Source organism: Polyodon spathula, chromosome 5 (genome assembly GCF_017654505.1).
Source record: "Polyodon spathula isolate WHYD16114869_AA chromosome 5, ASM1765450v1, whole genome shotgun sequence".
NCBI lineage: Eukaryota > Metazoa > Chordata > Actinopteri > Acipenseriformes > Polyodontidae > Polyodon > Polyodon spathula.
In genome coordinates this window covers 27,422,267-27,441,264 of record NC_054538.1, presented here as the reverse complement: position 1 = coordinate 27,441,264, position 18,998 = coordinate 27,422,267, and the positions used below count along the sequence as shown (strand labels likewise).

General features: G+C 36.1%; 1 protein-coding gene across 7 annotated transcripts in view; it reads left to right on the top strand.

Moving 5' to 3' along the window:
• The window catches only part of map4k3b (mitogen-activated protein kinase kinase kinase kinase 3b), a 100,136-nt gene that overhangs the window by 28,670 nt on the left and 52,468 nt on the right, over positions 1-18,998 (top strand). For all 7 annotated transcript variants that reach the window (XM_041250192.1, XM_041250191.1, XM_041250190.1 and 4 more), the window contains exon 2: positions 596-653. In XM_041250192.1, coding sequence (XP_041106126.1) covers positions 596-653 — 58 coding nt within the window. The remainder of the gene's footprint in view (positions 1-595; positions 654-18,998) is intronic.

Genomic DNA, 18,998 nt, shown 5'->3' with positions numbered 1-18,998 from the left:
ATGGCCTTTCTATCAGCATTTAGATTTTGTCACCTTTTAACAATTTGACGTTGGTTATGTGTCTTTTTTTTAACTGAAGACAGTTGTGGGCAACCGCAGGACTGAGTGGAGATAAAGATGGTTTATGGCTTCCTTTCTAATGCATACAAGAGACTCCACATAATTTGGTGTTTTGTGAGATTTCTTTCATGTAGTTTTTGAATAAACACTGTTTTGAGTCTTTGGCTCACTTTGTATTGAAGTGCTGTAGCTTCCAATATGTTTTGCCTTTCCTAAATTGTAAGTAACTGTAAATCATTTCCTAAAAATTTTAAACTTAAGTTATACCTGTATAGTACTTTAAAACATCCGAACAAAAAGAGCTTCATGGATTGTAAACGCAATTTAATTAATCAAATCAGGCTTTAGAAAACATTCCTTAAAATTCTCTTTTAAAGTTTTGTGAATAGAGCTGAGTGTCCTTAAATAAGGTAGTGTTTACTTTACAGTAAATTCTTATAAATGTTATTGATATTTATTATTGACTTATTGTCAAAATATGTTTAATACAACTGGTTGCTGAATGCATCACAATTTTTATTTTCTTTTGCCACAGGCTCGCAATGTCAACACTGGGGAGCTGGCAGCCATTAAAGTCATTAAGCTGGAACCCGGTAAGCAATTGTGCTCATAGTTCATTTTTGCATTTTAAGCATTCTTGGGACAGTGTGCAAAACCACTTGTTACACCTACTACTGCTAGCTAATATCCCATAAATTATTTCAGCTTCATATTTTTTTTTTGTCCTTATGGAAATATAATATTATTTGTTACATTTTTTTCTTAGATATTTAGTGTAATCGATATGAAAGCTGAGGCCTTAGCAGTGCTTGGAAGACTAAAGCCCCATGTGTCTTGCTCTAAATATCATTGTTTGCATTTTCAACCAAACTGAACTGAAGAGTGTCACTCAGTCCCTTTTAGAGCCATGTTTTTTTTTTTGTTTTGTTTTTTAGTTTTTTTTTTTTTTAGGCTGTGACAGAGTCAGCAAGCTGTCTTGTGTGGTCATTTTTGTAATTTGAATTAGTACTTCAGACCACTGAAAACCTAATGTCCCCCAGAGGAAATGTTTAAGTTTGAGATATATGCACTGTACTGTAAAACAATACAGCCTTTGTGATTTTGTATGCGTCTGTGATTTAAATCCTTTGTGCAGACTGTACTTAAAGACTGTCGGTTATAGACCAAAATAGTTTTTAGAAATTCTTGGTTTGAATCCCAGTGCATCCAGTAAGTTGCTTGACGGTAGTCTTTGGGAAGTTCAATTAACTGTAGAGCTGTAAAACTAGACAAAAACATTTGGGCTAACCTAGTGGGTTTTCATACTAGCTAAATTCCCACTTGTTTGTGTAGCGTTTTTACGAAAGTGGTTGCTCTTTGTCTAGATCTAGACCAAGGGTAGGCCAAGTGGTAGGTGCTATTCTAGCTGTTGGTTCCGGTCATGTTTTAAATTGTTTAATTGAACCAATGAACCCCTACCTAGTGCAGTGTCCCTCCAGCACTGGAGTTACACCCCTGCTTTTTACAGCATGTTAGGGATGAAATGATTTTTTGATAATACTATATATTGTGATTATGAATATTTGTGATAATCGTATCGTTAACATTTTTTAATTATTCGATAATCGTAGAAAACGATAGTCACGTACTCACTAAACATGGCTGGAAGCAGAACAGATGCTTTTCTCTCCAAATATGGGTACAATCATTGGTGTGTACTAGGGCTGTTACGATTAAATAAATATATTTTACAATCGGTTTCATTCCTCATTACGTACATGGATATGAATACTGCATAACCAATTCAATAATTATATTTTTGTAACACGCATAGTTCATTATTTAAGTTTGTCAATGAAACTGCGCTGAGCCTTGCTATTTACAGTATTTCTGCCACAGACAAGCAGTGGGCGTGCTCTTCTTTTCCTGCTTGTGTTAACTAGCATCTGATTTACTGGTCCCATCCTACCAGCGAATCTGTTTTGAAAATTCTTTAGTACGCCCCTGTGTATTCACTGACCAAAAAAATCAAACAAAAAAAAAAAAAGTGCAACTTTGTATGCAGAGCAGGACCGCAGGCTTACATTCCTGGTAAAGAGCCTGTAAGTAAATTGTGCACATTGATAAAAAAAAAAAAAAAAAATACTGTATAGTTGCGCTGCTTTGGAGTTTCAAAATGAACTGTTTTATAATGAATGTGTAACAATATTCAGTAACGTTCAAATAAATAAATAAATGATCAGTGATGTTAAATGCAATTTTGGAGTAAGGATCAGTGGGTATGCAATGTGTTGTAATTAAATCAGTGTTATTATTATTGTTATTATGATGATGATGATGATGATGATGTTTTAGGCCCAGATTTCCGCATTGTTTTTCACATACAGTGAAGGTTAGGTGGTACAGTATTAACAAGATGCCATGCGTGATGCTGCACCTGTCGTTGAATTTAAAAAAGAAAAAACATTTTTCGTATACTCGTGTCTAGTTTATATAGCTCACATTCCAAAGTACTGTAATCTGTTTGGAGTACATATATTAGTAACAGTCCTGTATGTTAAACTTGCTAGGCTTGTTCCGAATGCTGTGGGGTTTTTTTTTGTTTTTTTTTTTACAATCTTGACGCTACCAAGGCGTAATTACCCCTCGCATTCAGTTGTTGTTTTACTTAACTGCAATGATATTAAAATGATAATGTCAAGGGGAGAGGAATGCACTGAAAATGTATGGTGCAATCATCGATATTTACTAGAACGATTTATATTTTATGTGACCAATTAATAGATTTCTATTTTGAGGCTTAACTCACAGCCCAAGTATGTACTTTCACTACAAAAAATATATAGCTGGGAAATACAGTACCATAGGATGTACATCCAGTCCGCAGAATGTGGCAAAACCACAGCGACGAAAGCAGGAACATGCCCTTCTGTACTTAGCACCCAGTGGTGTTAAATGTCAGCATTCAACAAGCAAGGTCACTTTAATAACATACTTTTTTTCCAGTTCGGCGCCCTCTGTATACTGTCCTCCGTTCCACCCTCAGTTGTCAGTATATAATTTAAATACTTCCATTAAAATGTACACGTTATAGGCTATTATGCCACCAGAAAAACAGGCTACCTCAGGTGAAGTTGATAATGGTATTGAAATGTGTTTTCTTAAATTATAAATGAAGTAATGACAAAAAGGAATAAAAAAAGGAATATGCATAAAGAACATCATGCCCATACTGCTCTATTCCATACTTGCAGGTTGTGTAGTATAAAATTATTTATTTATTTTGCAGACTATTTGAAAAAAAAATTTAATAGTTAGCTTATCTGTGTAAAGCAAGTACTTTAAATGTATTGAAAGAAATACAGATGTTTCATATTTTGTAATTGTGTACTGTTTCTAAGTACATTTTAAATAGTGTGTAAATAAAGCAGGAGGAGGAAAAAAGCTTGCAGTCCCATTTTGACAGACTTTTTTTGCAACTATTAATGATGTTAATATAAGGACAATTTGAAGATTATTTTTCTTCCACCTGTGTGCTTGTAAGTTTTTTCACACTTGCTCTTTTTAAAGTTTGTAGCTTCCTTGTGTTGCAAACCATATTCCACAGAGAAGAAAAGACATAACTTGTTGTTTTTTTCTTTTTATTCAGTTAATCGGTGTATCGTGAAAGAGTGGGCTCTCAACTATTCGTATCGTGGAAATGTACGGTTGTTTCATACCTAGTCTATGTCAGTATTTACTGTATGCTGGTAAACTGTTTTTTAAATGTGTAAAATGGCAACCCTCACAGTAAAGGAGTGGAGTTATTTCAGTAAGGTATTATGTCACAGGGTGGCAATTGATAGTATAACAGCACTTAATACAAAGTAAGGCTTTCGTTTTGTATGCATGTAGTAAAAAAACAGAAAAAGGGTTAAATATTGAACCACAAGCATATTTACCCTTGGGTTACATGATTAACCCAATTTTTTATATTTCCATCAACTTCAAAGGGCAATCTGTATTTATTCTGTAAATATCTGTGCATCCCTTAGATAAACAAATACAACTGAAAATTAAATTAACTGAGCTGAGGTGTTTCATACCATGCTCTGTACATTTTTATCATTATCCCCATTTTTCTACAGGCATTACATAACACTTTTCCTTAAATAGCGTTTCCAGATTTCACAATCTAGATTTTCAATTTACAGCTTAGTAAATAAACTGAAATTTGACTTGCTGTATTCGCTCGAGTAAAAGTCAACCTTGTGTAAAAATCGAGCCCCCCATTATGAGGGTGAGATTCAGGTATAATTTAAAAAAAAAAAAAAATGTTTTCATTTGTTATTGAAACAGTTTAGTGAAGCAAAAAACAAAAATTTACTCCTGAAATCAAAACACTTGTTAGAGTGTGTTTCAGGCATTAGTTTTCCTAAATTCTATGTATTTAGATATCCTGATAGGGTTTGAGAGGCAAATTTGCAAAAATAACAATTTTATAAGCACTTCTACCTAGAACCGAAGATGCATCATTTTGACGCGTATTACAATACAGTGCTTTTTTTGTGTGTGTGTTGTTTGTATAGCCTACAATAGTATTATTTTAGTATACAATCCCCACCCCAACTTCCTTCCTAGCCCACACGGAAGTATGTATAAAACAAACAAACGCAGCACAGGCAAGCGCGCGCAGTTCAATGAAACAACCACAACAAACAATTAATTTTAGAATGAACAATAGAGAGCGTACATTTAAACTTCATCCCCATGAATTAATTGACCGTAAGCTTTCATTGTTCCATTTGTTTAAAGAAATCATCCAGTACAACAAAAACAAAAAAATACAGGACGTGGGCTACTAGCTTAGGTGCAAAAAATGTGCATTTAAAAAATAATATCCAAGTTAGCCATCCAGCAAGATAAAATGATAAAACTGTGTTTATCTCACCCATTTGAGAGAAGTGTAGCAATGAGATATTCTGAGTTTTAACATAAATTAAATATTCATTCTTCATTAGTTTGTAATTCACAAACGGGGGATAGGCAACACGGCGGCAGTGTAGTGAATCATAAAAGCAACAGAACGAGGCATTCTCTCTGAACTAAGTTAACTTGATCTTAACCGAACTTTCCTTCTTTTCAAGCGCTAATACAAACTATTGATAGCGAAAAATAATAAACAAGCGCCTGCCCTTCCCAGTAGACCTGCGGGTGCGAGGCTAAGTACTGTATGTGAACTTGCCTCACACACAGGGCTCCCCTGAGTCCTAAACCCTGCTAGGTACAGATGGCATTGTAGTAACCCCGCACTGACCATGACTTGGAAACAAGGGTTTTTTATTTTTTTTTATTTATTTTTTTTACTCATGTATTAGTCGACCCCCCCCCTCCCCCCAACTTCAGGATTGTGTTTTGGACTTGATACTCGAGCAAATACGGTAAGTTTTGCATGTTATATAAGCAGTTTGAATAATAACCAGCCTCATGCCATAAAATTACTTGAAATTTTCCAACAGCTTATATTGTCCACGATTTGTAGTGTATTAAAAATGCAGTATGGCGCCCAAATAATTTCTGTGTTGGGAATGAAAGGATTTAATAACCTTGATACTGATGGGCTGTGCACCAGTATTTAAAATTAAGATTTTTTGACCTCTCGTCCAGATTTGATGATACTTTTCAATGCATGAGCATTTGTTGTAATACCACATGCTGTCATTTTGATTAAGCTATTCCAAATTATACCGTGCCACATTATTGGAATACCAGAACTACTATCTTGCAACAGCACCAAGTATTGACTAGTTTCAGCTTTCTGTACTGTAGCCCTGAGATTTGATGAGACATCAATTTGTTGGTACAACTGTACCAGGAATAGTAAGGGGTTAATTACTCAAAATGTATGTGTCACTAAGCTTCTGTTTAAGATATGGCCATATTCCTAGTTACAATAGATTGACTCAGTTTGTCTCTGAACATGTTTTTTTTTTTTTTTTTTTGCCCAACCTTGAGATTAAATTGTTTTTTTACTTGGATGCGTTTTGTTTTTTTTCTTGCTCGCTGAATTAATGTCTTCAGCATTGCACTGGGACATTTAATTATTGCTTGTTTTAAAAAAATAAAAAAAAACCTGTCGTCTCAAGTGTGCTCGAGGTGCTTCTTGCCTAACTAATTAACACTGATGTAGCTTTTCTTCCTGTTAGAGTGCATGCTTTTAAGAATTGTGTCCCAACAATTACATTTATAATGGCTTTGTGTCGCACATACTGTGAAGCACTTCATTTTTATGGTAATTTTAAAACTGCACTGTGAGTTATGGTATAGATTTTGAAAAAAATCTTAACAAAAAATAAACATAAAAACTATATAAAATGCACTAGAAATATAAATCTGCTTGGAAAAATCTTGCTCTCTGATTGGTTAGCTGTGTTCTGTCAGCCATACGTTCATCCCACACAACCTTTCAAGAGGCACATAACCTTTGATTCAAATTCCTCCACCACTTACATGTCCTAATTCTAACATTTAATATATGTAAGTAACTCATTAAAAAAAATAAAAAATAATTCAAACCCAGATTCAAATTTCAATTAATTTCCTGAACCAGACAAAGTACCAGTAATTCAGATTTCTTAAAAGAAAAACGTCACAGTGAAATCACAGAACCAGAACTGAATCCACTCAAACTTAACTGAAACAAAAAGAACACAATAAAGGCTTCTAAATGGACTGTGAATACCATACAAAACCATTTACATTTCATTTTAGTGCCGATTATGTAAGGAATAAAGATGGATAGGAGTACCTCTTACCAAGTTTTATAAGTGTACAGCAGAAAAGGTGAATTTAGCGAAAGACGCAGCATTTAACAATGCTACCAACGTATTTGTAGCAGTAATTAAAAAACAATGCCTATGTGGAAAAGACAAAACAATACACTATCCACCCAATAACACCAGCAGTGCTGGGGAAACAAAATAAGAAGTTCCAGCAATGCACAAAGCGAGCATCCTCACACTGACACAACTGCTTTCACCTGTAGCAGCGCCCCTTCTGGCAGTACAGCAGTCAATACAGTTAATTTAGAGCATGTTTTTTTTAAACCGCACAATATTCAAGTGAACATTTATTCCCAAAGTCACTGCTCTATGATTAGTTGATTTTGTAGGAATACATTACATAAATGTTTAAATATGTATGTCCATTAATGAAATAGTACAGTAGCACATACCTTAACCCTTAAGTGTGCAGTTATATCATGTCAACCCATACCCTGTTGTGTCGTGATGCATTTAAGAACATAAGAACATAAGAAAGTTTACAAACGAGAGGAGGCCATTCGGCCCATCTTGCTCGTTTGGTTGTTAGTAGCTTATTGATCCCAAAATCTCATCAAGCAGCTTCTTGAAGGATCCCAGGGTGTCAGCTTCAACAACATTACTGGGGAGTTGATTCCAGACCCTCACAATTCTCTGTGTAAAAAAGTGTCTCCTATTTTCTGTTCTGAATGCCCCTTTTTCTAAACTCCATTTGTGACCCCTGGTCCTTGTTTCTTTTTTCAGGCTGAAAAAGTCCCTTGGGTCGACACTGTCAATACCTTTTAGAATTTTGAATGCTTGAATTAGGTCGCCACGTAGTCTTCTTTGTTCAAGACTGAACAGATTCAATTCTTTTAGCCTGTCTGCATATGACATGCCTTTTAAGCCCGGAATAATTCTGGTCGCTCTTCTTTGCACTCTTTCTAGAGCAGCAATATCTTTTTTATAGCGAGGTGACCAGAACTGAACACAATATTCAAGATGAGGTCTTACTAGTGCATTGTACAGTTTTAACATTACTTCCCTTGATTTAAATTCAACACTTTTCACAATGTATCCGAGCATCTTGTTAGCCTTTTTTATAGCTTCCCCACATTGTCTAGATGAAGACATTTCTGAGTCAACAAAAACTCCTAGGTCTTTTTCATAGATTCCTTCTCCAATTTCAATATCTCCCATATGATATTTATAATGTACATTTTTATTTCCTGCGTGCAGTACCTTACACTTTTCTCTATTAAATGTCATTTGCCATGTGTCTGCCCAGTTCTGAATCTTGTCTAGATCATTTTGAATGACCTTTGCTGCTGCAACAGTGTTTGCCACTCCTCCTACTTTTGTGTCGTCTGCAAATTTAACAAGTTTGCTTACTATACCAGAATCTAAATCATTAATGTAGATTAGGAATAGCAGAGGACCTAATACTGATCCCTGTGGTACACCGCTGGTTACCACACTCCATTCTGAGGTTTTTCCTCTAATCAGTACTTTCTGTTTTCTACATGTTAACCACTCCCTAATCCATGTACATGTGTTTCCTTGAATCCCAACTGCGTTCAGTTTGAGAATTAATCTTTTGTGCGGGACTTTGTCAAAAGCTTTCTGGAAATCTAAATAAACCATGTCATATGCTTTGCAATTATCCATTATGGATGTTGCATCCTCAAAAAAATCAAGCAAGTTAGTTAGGCACGATCTCCCTTTCCTAAAACCATGTTGACTGTCTCCCAGGACCCTGTTACCATATAGGTAATTTTCCATTTTGGATCTTATTATAGTTTCCATAAATTTGCATATAATAGAAGTCAGGCTTACTGGTCTGTAGTTACCTGGTTCAGTTTTGTTTCCCTTTTTGTGGATCGGTATTACGTTTGCAATTTTCCAGTCTGTCGGTACCACCCCTGTGTCAAGAGACTGCTGCATGATCTTGGTTAGCGGTTTGTAAATTACTTCTTTCATTTCTTTGAGTACTACTGGGAGGATCTCATCCGGCCCAGGGGATTTGTTTATTTTAAGAGCTCCTAGTCCCTTTAACACTTCTGCCTCAGTTATGCTAAAGTTATTTAAAACTGGACAGGAACTGGATGACATGTGGGGCATGTTGTCAGTATCTTCCTTTGTAAAAACTTGTGAAAAGTAATCATTTAACATATTTGCTATTTTTTTTTCTTCATCTACGATTTTGCCATTTGTATCTCTTAAACATTTAATCTCCTCTTTGAATGTTCTCTTGCTGTTGTAATATTGGAAAAACATTTTGGAATTGGTTTTAGCTCCCTTAGCAATGTTCATTTCTATTTCTCTCTTGGCCTTTCTAACTTCCTTTTTGACTTGCGTTTGCAGTTCTGTGTACTCTTTCTGCGTACTTTCTTTTTGGTCCTTTTTTAATGCTCTGTAAAGTGCCTTTTTTCGCTGAATATTTTTTTTTAATTGATCTATTAAACCATTTTGGCAATTTAGTTTTACATTTAGATTTGTCTACTTTAGGGATGTAATTGTTTTGTGCCTCTAGTACTACATTTTTGAAGAACAACCATCCTTCTTCTGTGGGTGTTTTCTCTATTTTACTCCAATCTACTTCTGTTAGTCTCTGTTTCATACCTTCATAGTTTGCTTTTCTAAAATTGTAAACCTTAGCTTTAGTCATTTCTTTTGGGGATTTAAAAAACACTTCAAATGAGACCATGTTGTGGTCTGAGTTTGCCAGTGGTTCTCTGACCTCTGTTTTAGTTATTCTATCTTCGTTATTTGAAAAGACTAAATCAAGGCATGCCTCCCCTCTAGTGGGTGCCTTCACAAATTGTGTTAGGAAGCAGTCATTTGTCATTTCCACCATTTCTATTTCATCCTTCGCGCTACCCACCGGGTTTTCCCATTTTATTTGGGGGAAGTTGAAATCCCCCATTAGTATGGCTTCTCCTTTGCTACACACATTTCTAATGTCATTGTATAACAGATTATTGTGCTCACCGTCTGAATCTGGCGGTCTATAGCATGCTCCTATTATTATGCCTTTTGAATTTTTGTCCGTTATTCTGACCCATATTGATTCGGTTTTATTTTCTTTGTCCAGGTTTAACACCTGGGCTTCAAGACTGTTTCTTATGTATAGCGCTACCCCTCCTCCTCTTCTGTCCTGCCTGTCTTTCCTATACAGTGTATACCCACAAATATTAAATTCGTCCCCATCGCTCTCAGACAACCACGTTTCTGTAACACCTATCACATCATAGTTACCTGTTAGTGCAGTAGCTTCAAGTTCTAGAATTTTGTTTCTGATACTTCTAGCATTTAGATAAATACATTTAATGGTTGTCTTACCTGAGTTGTTGTTCTTGTTTTGATGCGGTCTCCCTTCTGTTTTTTTGTTGATTTCTCCCCCCTTCCTTTCTAGTTTAAATGCTTCCGAACCTGCTCGAGGATCTTTTCATTTTTCATTTGACACTGGTGATGCGCAGTGAACCTGTAATGAAGCAGCAGTTCCATCAGCAAACGGTTAAATAATGGTTGAGCTAACTACAGTAGATTGAGACACAAAATCTATGCGATTTGTGTTAACACAAGCCTTCTATTGATGTGTAAGAGCTACATTAGGAAAAAGGGACATTCAGAAAAAGTCCTTTAAAATTTAACAATAATGTAGATAGATGCCAGGATTTGGGGCTAGTTATTGTGGTTATCCATTTCATACAACTACTGTTCCTAAACCTCATAATTGTAAAAATTAGGAGTGCACTAAAAGTTTTTCTTGGCCGATACTGATAGCTGATGGTTATCTACCCATATCGGCCGATACCGATAATAAATTGATAGTGCAGGTAAACTACTAGAACAAGATGTAGGGCCTGTTTTTATAATTATAAATGTTCAAAAATTAACAGATATAGTTCACTTATTGTATTTATGACAATGAACAGGTTTTGTTTACTTGTTGCATTTACTTCAGAGAATATTATTGTGAGCTTGACAGGAATTTATACATTTGTTTTACAACCTAGTCACACAAAAATAACACTCTGTATTTGTATTAATAAAAACAGTTCTGTAGAATAAAATATATTGTGTGACATTAACTTTTATAGCCACTTAATGTTAAACATTGCTTATTATAACTTCGGTCTATACTGTACAGTAGAAATGTAGCCCACGCAACGTCACCTACATCAACGTTCGTTAAATTCTTATTTTAGGCATACACTGCTTAAAAATGCAGCCAAACTTCTTTTTGTTTTTGATTAAGTGAACAATTGATGTCTTGAAAGTATCCGGTTACAAAATTCAGTCAAACTTGAATTTGTTACTAAACGAGACGACACAGTAGTCAGAATGCTGCAGATTAGTCAAGATAAACAATTACAAAAGTTAATTCGCACTTAACATTTAGAGAGCCCACAACTCCGTGGAAGTTAGGGAGATTGTTGTCGTTGCTGTTGTATTCTTTGTTTTAAAAAAAGTGCTTTTCAGCTAAACAGTTTAGATTCAAGGATTTGATCAAGAGCGCTACCACACACGGAGAAGGAACTGAGGTGATGCCAAGCTGCCAGAGAGAGAGAAGGAGCAGAGACATTGCAGAGGCAGTTTTGTAACTAATCGCGCATCGATGCTGCATTTGAATAATTTGCCTGGTTAATACTATTTTCTTACAAATAATAAATACCCCTATATTTATTACAGTTTTGTACAGCCTGAAACCAACTACAAAGCATTACTTAGGGTGGATGTTAGTCTGTTATCTGTATAGGCTATAGGCTGTACTCTAAACTACTACTAGTAATACTAATACTAACAACCACCACCACAACAACCACAACCAGTGTTTTTTAGGATTCAACCTATTTTTTTTTTTTTTTTTTTTTTTTTTTTAAAGCATCATTATAATATTCTACTCGCAGTTTGTTGGATTTAATGTAGCATCAAGTCTCTTCTGCTGCACACAACTCACTGTCCAGTTGTTGTCTTCAGATATTTAAAAAAAAAATCTAAACTCCGCTCTTAAGACACATTTACTGTATTTTGGTCACACATTACACAGCACTGGGAAAATTAGTGAACGTGTTCTCGTGTCATAAGAGTGCTTGACCAAACGTTAAATTCTGTGCTGGAAGAAATTCAAGCATGAATATCAGTGTACATTATCGGATAAAATAACAAAAACTGCCGATCTTTGATTGTTTTGGGTTTTTTTTCCCTTACATCGGTGCCATTTGTCATTTTTTAATACCTAAATCACCAGTGGCTGTCTTATAGCATAATGAGCTGCCAAACATTGTCTAGTATTTTGACTCAAAGTGCTTAAGACTCCTAGAAAGTTCACATTCCTGATTTGTTCTTAATGCTTTCTCTGACATGACAGGTCTAATGGACGTCCTCAGTAAAAATCGCCTGTGTGCATTCTGTAGCAGACTAGAATGTTTTCACCAGGGTAATGTAATGTTGTGTATTAATTGCTGCCTAAGTCATGTACATGACTGGGATGAAACACTAATTATTAAACAGATTTAAGGATTTTCTGAAGTGGGTGTACTTGGGAAAGCACCAAAGCTTGTCAAAGGTATACTTTTCAGTTAATTAGCTGCAAGAGAATCTTAATGATTTTTGGTAAACTGAAAACCCCAGCAGAAGTTAAGATTTTTTAAGACAGCACTAAGTGATGATTGGCTGCAATATAAAGCCTGTACAAATAGTGTGAGTTCCCTGCTGCTGAGGTGGTGTCCTGACCTTCTATATCTTGATATGTTTTCTTGCTTGCTGACCTTTAGCAGTACAGTAACTGGCAGCTTGACAAATTTTCTTCTGAGAGCTGATAGGTTAAATGCCACAGCCACTTGCTAACAGATCCTTCATCCCAGCGTGCCAGTTCAAGGTCGTGTCAAAAATCTGAGAGGCATGGATATATGTCTCTGGAAATCTCACAACTGGGCATTCTGCAGTGTGATGATATTTAACAGGCTTCTCAGAAATGGTATGGGTAGCTCAGGACCCCTTTATTCACCTAAATGTTTTAAGATGCTTGAACTGTAAGGGGGTGTTTTTATTAAAACTACATTTCTAATGTATGTTGAGCAACTCGGGCTGACTCCAATCCCATAATCTTACAGTAGTCTCTTTCTTCCTTCTGTCTTTCTTTCTCTTTGTATTTCTTCTTTAGATTTTCTTGAAGGTTGTTTTTCATAGTTATTGTTTTTTATTGTTATATCAATGCAAAAAAAGTAGTAAAAAAGCAAACACAAAACTACATACAACTTTCACCTTAATGAATTAGTTGTTGGCCATCAAATTTTATTACTGTGATAATATGCTATCACACATTGACATTAAATCTGATGAGGACTAGTTGATGTCTTGTCTCAGTAGTCCTCTGGGCGAGTAGTTAAAACAAATGGACACAGTTGTGTAAAAAAATGTTTAAAAAATGTTGGAAAGTCAATTTTCTAATGGGTTGTAGCAGTAGTGAATAAGCATTAATAATGCTTACAAAACAGTCAGGCTGAACTGAAACCTCCCTTCATCTCCCCCTCAATGCCAACCTCACTTAATGACGTTTTACATTTGAGTTCTCCCTCTGTGCGGGATGCGAAGTTTATTGGCCGTTTGAATTTACTGAAAAACGTTGCGTCTTTTGAAGTAAGTGTAAAGTAATTTTACAAAAATGTGGAGATTGATATCAGGTTGCGACATCCCCGTCCTCCCTAACCACAAAAGAAAAAATAAAGACTGATGATGTAATTTGCAAAGGAGGCCAATTGTACTAACAAGGCCAAAAAATAGGTCATGTTTCGCCAAACATTTTAAAACTAATGAACATTTACCATAATGAACATTATTGTAATATGTTGCTTAAAACAAAATAGCACAATGTATTCATAATAAAGCCGAGTTCTTACCTATAAACAACAGTAACACATTTGAAGTTTGGGACTCGCTGTCTGTAGCTTGGTGTTTACATTATTGCAAACATACTTTGAGTGACTGAAGCTGAAATTACTTTTTTAAAACACACTTTCGTTATACCTATGCAGTACTGGTGGGCAATAATCGGCTAGGATCGGATTGTGGATGCTTCACAATCAGAACAGTTATCGCAGTGTTTTAAAAAGTGTTTAAAAAGTGAAACATTCACTGGCAGCTGTGACGAACCGGAAGGCTATCCTTCACATATTCAAAGCCATTTATACAGTCTCCCAGCTTTCTGGAAAAGATCTGCATTTCTCTCGTTTCTTTTGTATTTGTTATGCTCCCGTTAATATCCAACCTAGTAAATTCAGCGTCTGTCAGTTCTGGCAGATTCTGCTGTACTTGCTGAAGTGGTTTTTCTCCCACTGCTAATTTAAAAAAAAAGTAGCCACATAGCTCTCAATGTCATCCCGTGAAACTTAAGTTAAACGTCTTTAAATTGGGACTTTTGTGAAGACTGCATGTGTACGTGAATACGTTAATTATTGTAGGTAGTAATTAGGCTGTAACCCAAACTCCACAAACTAGCAAAGCTTTTTTTGTGAATAGCAGCACACGTAATGAACAATAAATAAACATTTTAATTGTGTCGTCGGTGTCAATTTCAGACGGAGCTTCGTGGTCGAGTCGGCAAGGTAACACTGCTGAGAGAATTTTTTTCCTCTGTCATCCTGTTTGGTGCTGTCAGTGTCAGCTTCTCAGCACACAGTACAGTAATCGCTCAGTAACGAGGTGCAAACAGGTGATTTGATTGATCTGTAGGAGCGTTTAATGAGGTGCCTTTGTTTAAAAAAATAAAATAAAAAATGCAAATCTAAATTTATAAAGGTGTTTATTTTATAGGAAAATAAAATGTAAGCCTATTTTTAGGGACCCAACTGTTGTTGTTGATTTCACCTTAGGCACTTCACATAAGGACTAGTAAATTAAAAGTTTTTTTTTTTTTTCCCAAAAGGGTATGTAATACAAGATCCATCGGTGCACTTAGGGGTGGATTGCGCAAATCAAGATCAAGATTCGACCCAGTCTAGGATTGACGAATCCAAGATTGGATCCTGGATTCATTTCTGTTGCGCAGATCAAGACTGGTGGCGGATCTGTAGATCTGAGATTGAATCTAAAATTCACCCGTTAATCCTGGATTCACAGTGTCTGTGATGCTGGTTGTGAAGTTGTACATTAGAGCATAACGATGGCTACAAGAAGTAAAACCGTTGCGTTTTCTTTATTTGAGAAAAACCTGTTATCAAATTTAATTCTTTAACAAAAATTACAAAGAAATTATAGAAAATAGAGACGGATAACGTAACTTTAGCACGGAGAGTGTCAATCTGGGCAAAGATCAATGCAGAATTCAATTCCCACAGTGGTGTAAACTGGAACTGAAGCAGTTAAAACTATTATATAAAAATTTAAAGGCTAAAGCAAAAAAAGACATTTCCAGGGAGAAACAAGTGCAACACTTGACTGCCGGTGGACTTCCCCAGACAGCAATAGATAGCATCTCAAAGGAATTTGATAGTCTACCAAATCCATACGATGATGATGCCCATTTCAACAAGGATGCTTCCACCTGGGTAAGCTTCTGACAGTTGTAGAAAACAAACAAAATAAAATTTATTATATTCCTTATCAATATAGCCTAGATTACATTTACAACTAAATGTTGTATTTACCTTGACAGCAAATCCATGTGCTGATTAACTCATATGTTTGTGTTATTAGTTAGAATAACCAATCAAGAACTGAATTAACTAAAACATTTATTTATTTACAACACATTTTCTTAGGTAGTTGACGATCTGCAAGATAGCCCGGCTCTTGATGCAGCTATCTGTACTGCTACTAGCTCAGCCACTAGCTCGCCTCTGGTAGAACAATGCCCGCCCACTGTCACTTCCCCGCCTGTGACAAAGCGAAGAAGGGAATCCGCTGACCCTGGCCCAGCCCTCCTGGAGATGGCTCGTAAAGAGCACACATTGAAAATGCAGCCTGCATGAATGTACTGTATGTACGTGCACAGACCAAAATAACTGTAGAAGCAGGTACCCCACAAAGTGCCTTGTCTGATAACCTGATCAGTACCTCATAGAAGAAGGTTCTAGCTGTAGAGGATGCTACTTGATTGTAGTGTCTGGTTGGCACACCTCATCAGTGCATAAGATCAAGGGTAGAAAAACCACCCAAATTCCTTTGTACTGAACATTAATGGTCATGAAAAAGGTCTTTGTTCCACTCCTTTCACTGTAGCCGTTTGTTATTTTTAGCTTCCAGGTTTGCTGCAGGCTGCAATGACATACAGTGTTCCCTTTTGCGACACCTGTTCTTGTCATTCTGTCCCTTGGTTGAATTCACCCATAAGAGTGTATTTGAGGACTCCTGCAGACCTGTACTTGATAAATCTGGTATAACAAGCACTTGAGTATAAAAGTGAGAACAAGAGCAAGATTATACTGGGCATGTAACCACTTGGCCTGCCCCACATTACATAGAAAGTCTATGCAAAATATTTACCCTGCAGAGGGCAATCAGCCAAGAGATCAAATGCTGAGACATTGATTGACAGATTGTGAAAGGGAACACTTGTATGATATACTGTATAGGCTACTACAAGATGTTCGAGCTGCACATTTATTTGGTTTTAGTTGTGTATGTTTTCAAGAGAAAAACATGTATTCCAGAAGTGATATGTGGAATTGGAATTTATGATCTTCAGTAATTGTGTATGTTTATGGTTGATCATTGATTAATTTACCTTTTCATTTATACCATTGTGCTCATCCACTCCAACCAGATTTTCAATGATAGTAGATATTATTGATCACTAAAGCAGAGTAAGCTGAAGCTACAGTAGGTGTTTGGAGAGAGTGATGTTTAAAATTAGCTTTGGACTTTGTGCTGTGTTATTTTTAATTGTTCATGGTGAAATTCTTGTACAAACCGTGTAAAGAGGCAGATTCTAAATGCAATCGGATTTTATTTAACTTTTCCAAAGTCCATGAAAGTTTTTAGATCAGTTCAGTTCTAGCAGACGTGCTTTTCAGCAGTGTTGCCAAGAGCACAACAGCACTCATCACAATTTTGTTCAGAAACAATTTGGAATCACTTTGTAATCACTTTGTAAATACTCTAAGCCTTCAGACAAATCAGATTATAGATCTTAGGCCCAATAGTTTCAGTGAACCAATAAGCATACCTCATAAGATAAATGGTTTCCTTGCACAGTCTGTATGCAGTTCATTCAATAGTTGTAATGGGATACTGCTGATGTTGCTTGCAATAGAACTGACCTGTGAGTAAAAAATAAAACAATTAATAAGAACCAAAACAAATAATAATCTAACAGTGTGAATTTACTGAACAGCCTAGCCTTTATTAGAAAATGAATCTGCAGAGTTGACAGTAAAAATAGTGCCAAAAATTAGGTTTTTTACTGATTTTACAGCATGCTATTAAATACAAATTTGGTTAGAAGAGAACACTTATTTTAAATTAGAAATAATGAAGCACATATTATATATGTTGGTATGTATATGGTGCTAATGTTCAAGGGAAAAAATTCAGGCTTCCTGTTTTATACTTCGATTTAAAAAAAATGGTTTGTTATTCTGGCAAGCTATTTGCTGGAGGCATCAATGTGTGTGAAATACAAGATTTAAGTTGGGTGCAGAAACAACATGTAGGGAAGGCAATGATGGAAAACGAGTGTTAAACACATCATCAACTGCTTGCAGAGAGAAACCGTTTCAGCATTATTTTGTTACAGATTGCAGCACTGTATTTCAAGAAGTGTGTGTGTGTGTGTATATATATATATATATATATATATATATATATATATATATATATATATATATATATGTGTGTGTATATGTGTATATATATATATATATATATATATATATATATATATATATATATATATATATATATATATGTGTGTATGTATATGTGTGTGTGTGTGTGTGTGTGTGTGTATATGTACACACACACAGAGTGAACTCCAAAAGAATTTGAACAGTGGACCAAGGAAGACCACTATAGTGGATGACTAAAGAATACTTTCAGTGGTGAAGAAAAAACCCCTAACAGTCCAACAGATCAGGAACAGTCTCCAGGAGGTAGGCATAGATGTGTCAAAGACTACCAATACGCAGAAGAGTACACCAGCAGAACTTCAGAGGGTGCACCACAAGATGCAAGCCACTAGTAAGCCTCAAACAGAACGGCCATGTTGCAGTTTGCTAAAAAGTACCTAAAAGAGCCTATACACTTCTGGAACAATGTCTTACAGACAGAGGAGATGAAGATTAACCTGTGCCAGAGTGATGGAAAGAGGAAAGTGTGGACAAAAAAAAGGAACTGCCCCTGATCCAAAAAGTATACCATCTCATCTGTGAAACATGGTGGGGGTAGTGTTATGGCTTGGGCATGTATGGCTGCAACTGGAACTGGCTCACTTGTCTTTATTGATGATGTGACTGCTGACGGCAGCAGCAGGATGAATTCTGAAATGTACAGAAACATCTTGTCTGCTCAGATACAACCAAATGCCTTCAAACTCATTGGACGGCGCTTCACCCCAAACACACTGCCATAGCAACCAAGGAGTTTTTCAGGGCCAAAAAGTGGAAAACTCTTGACTGGCCAAGTCAATCACCCGATCTGAATCCAATTGAGCATGTATTTCACATGCTGAAGACAAGACTGAAGGTAAAAAGCCCCTGAAACAAGCAGGAACTGAAGATGGCTGCAGTACAGGCCTGGCAGAGCACCACCAGGGAAGATACCCAGCGTCTGGCGATGTCTGTCTATGGGTCGCAGAGACATCATTGCATGCAAAAGACATGCTACCAAGTACTAAACATGATTACTTTATTCTACATAATGTTAATCTGTCCAGATACATTTGGTACTCAAAAATGGGGGAAGTATGTACAAAACATGCTGTAATTTCTAAATGGTTCATCTGATATGGATGAAAATACCCTCAAATTAAAGTCTGCACTTTAATCCCATAGGCCCAACCACATTTTATCATTTCAGATGCAAAGTGCTGGAATACAGTCAAAACAACAAGTAATGTGTCACTGTCCAAATACTTTTTGAGTTCAGTGTGTGTGTGTGTGTGTAATATATATTATATAACATACACTCATACAATTTATAGCGGTGGTAAGAACAGCAACACCCACCAGCACCCAT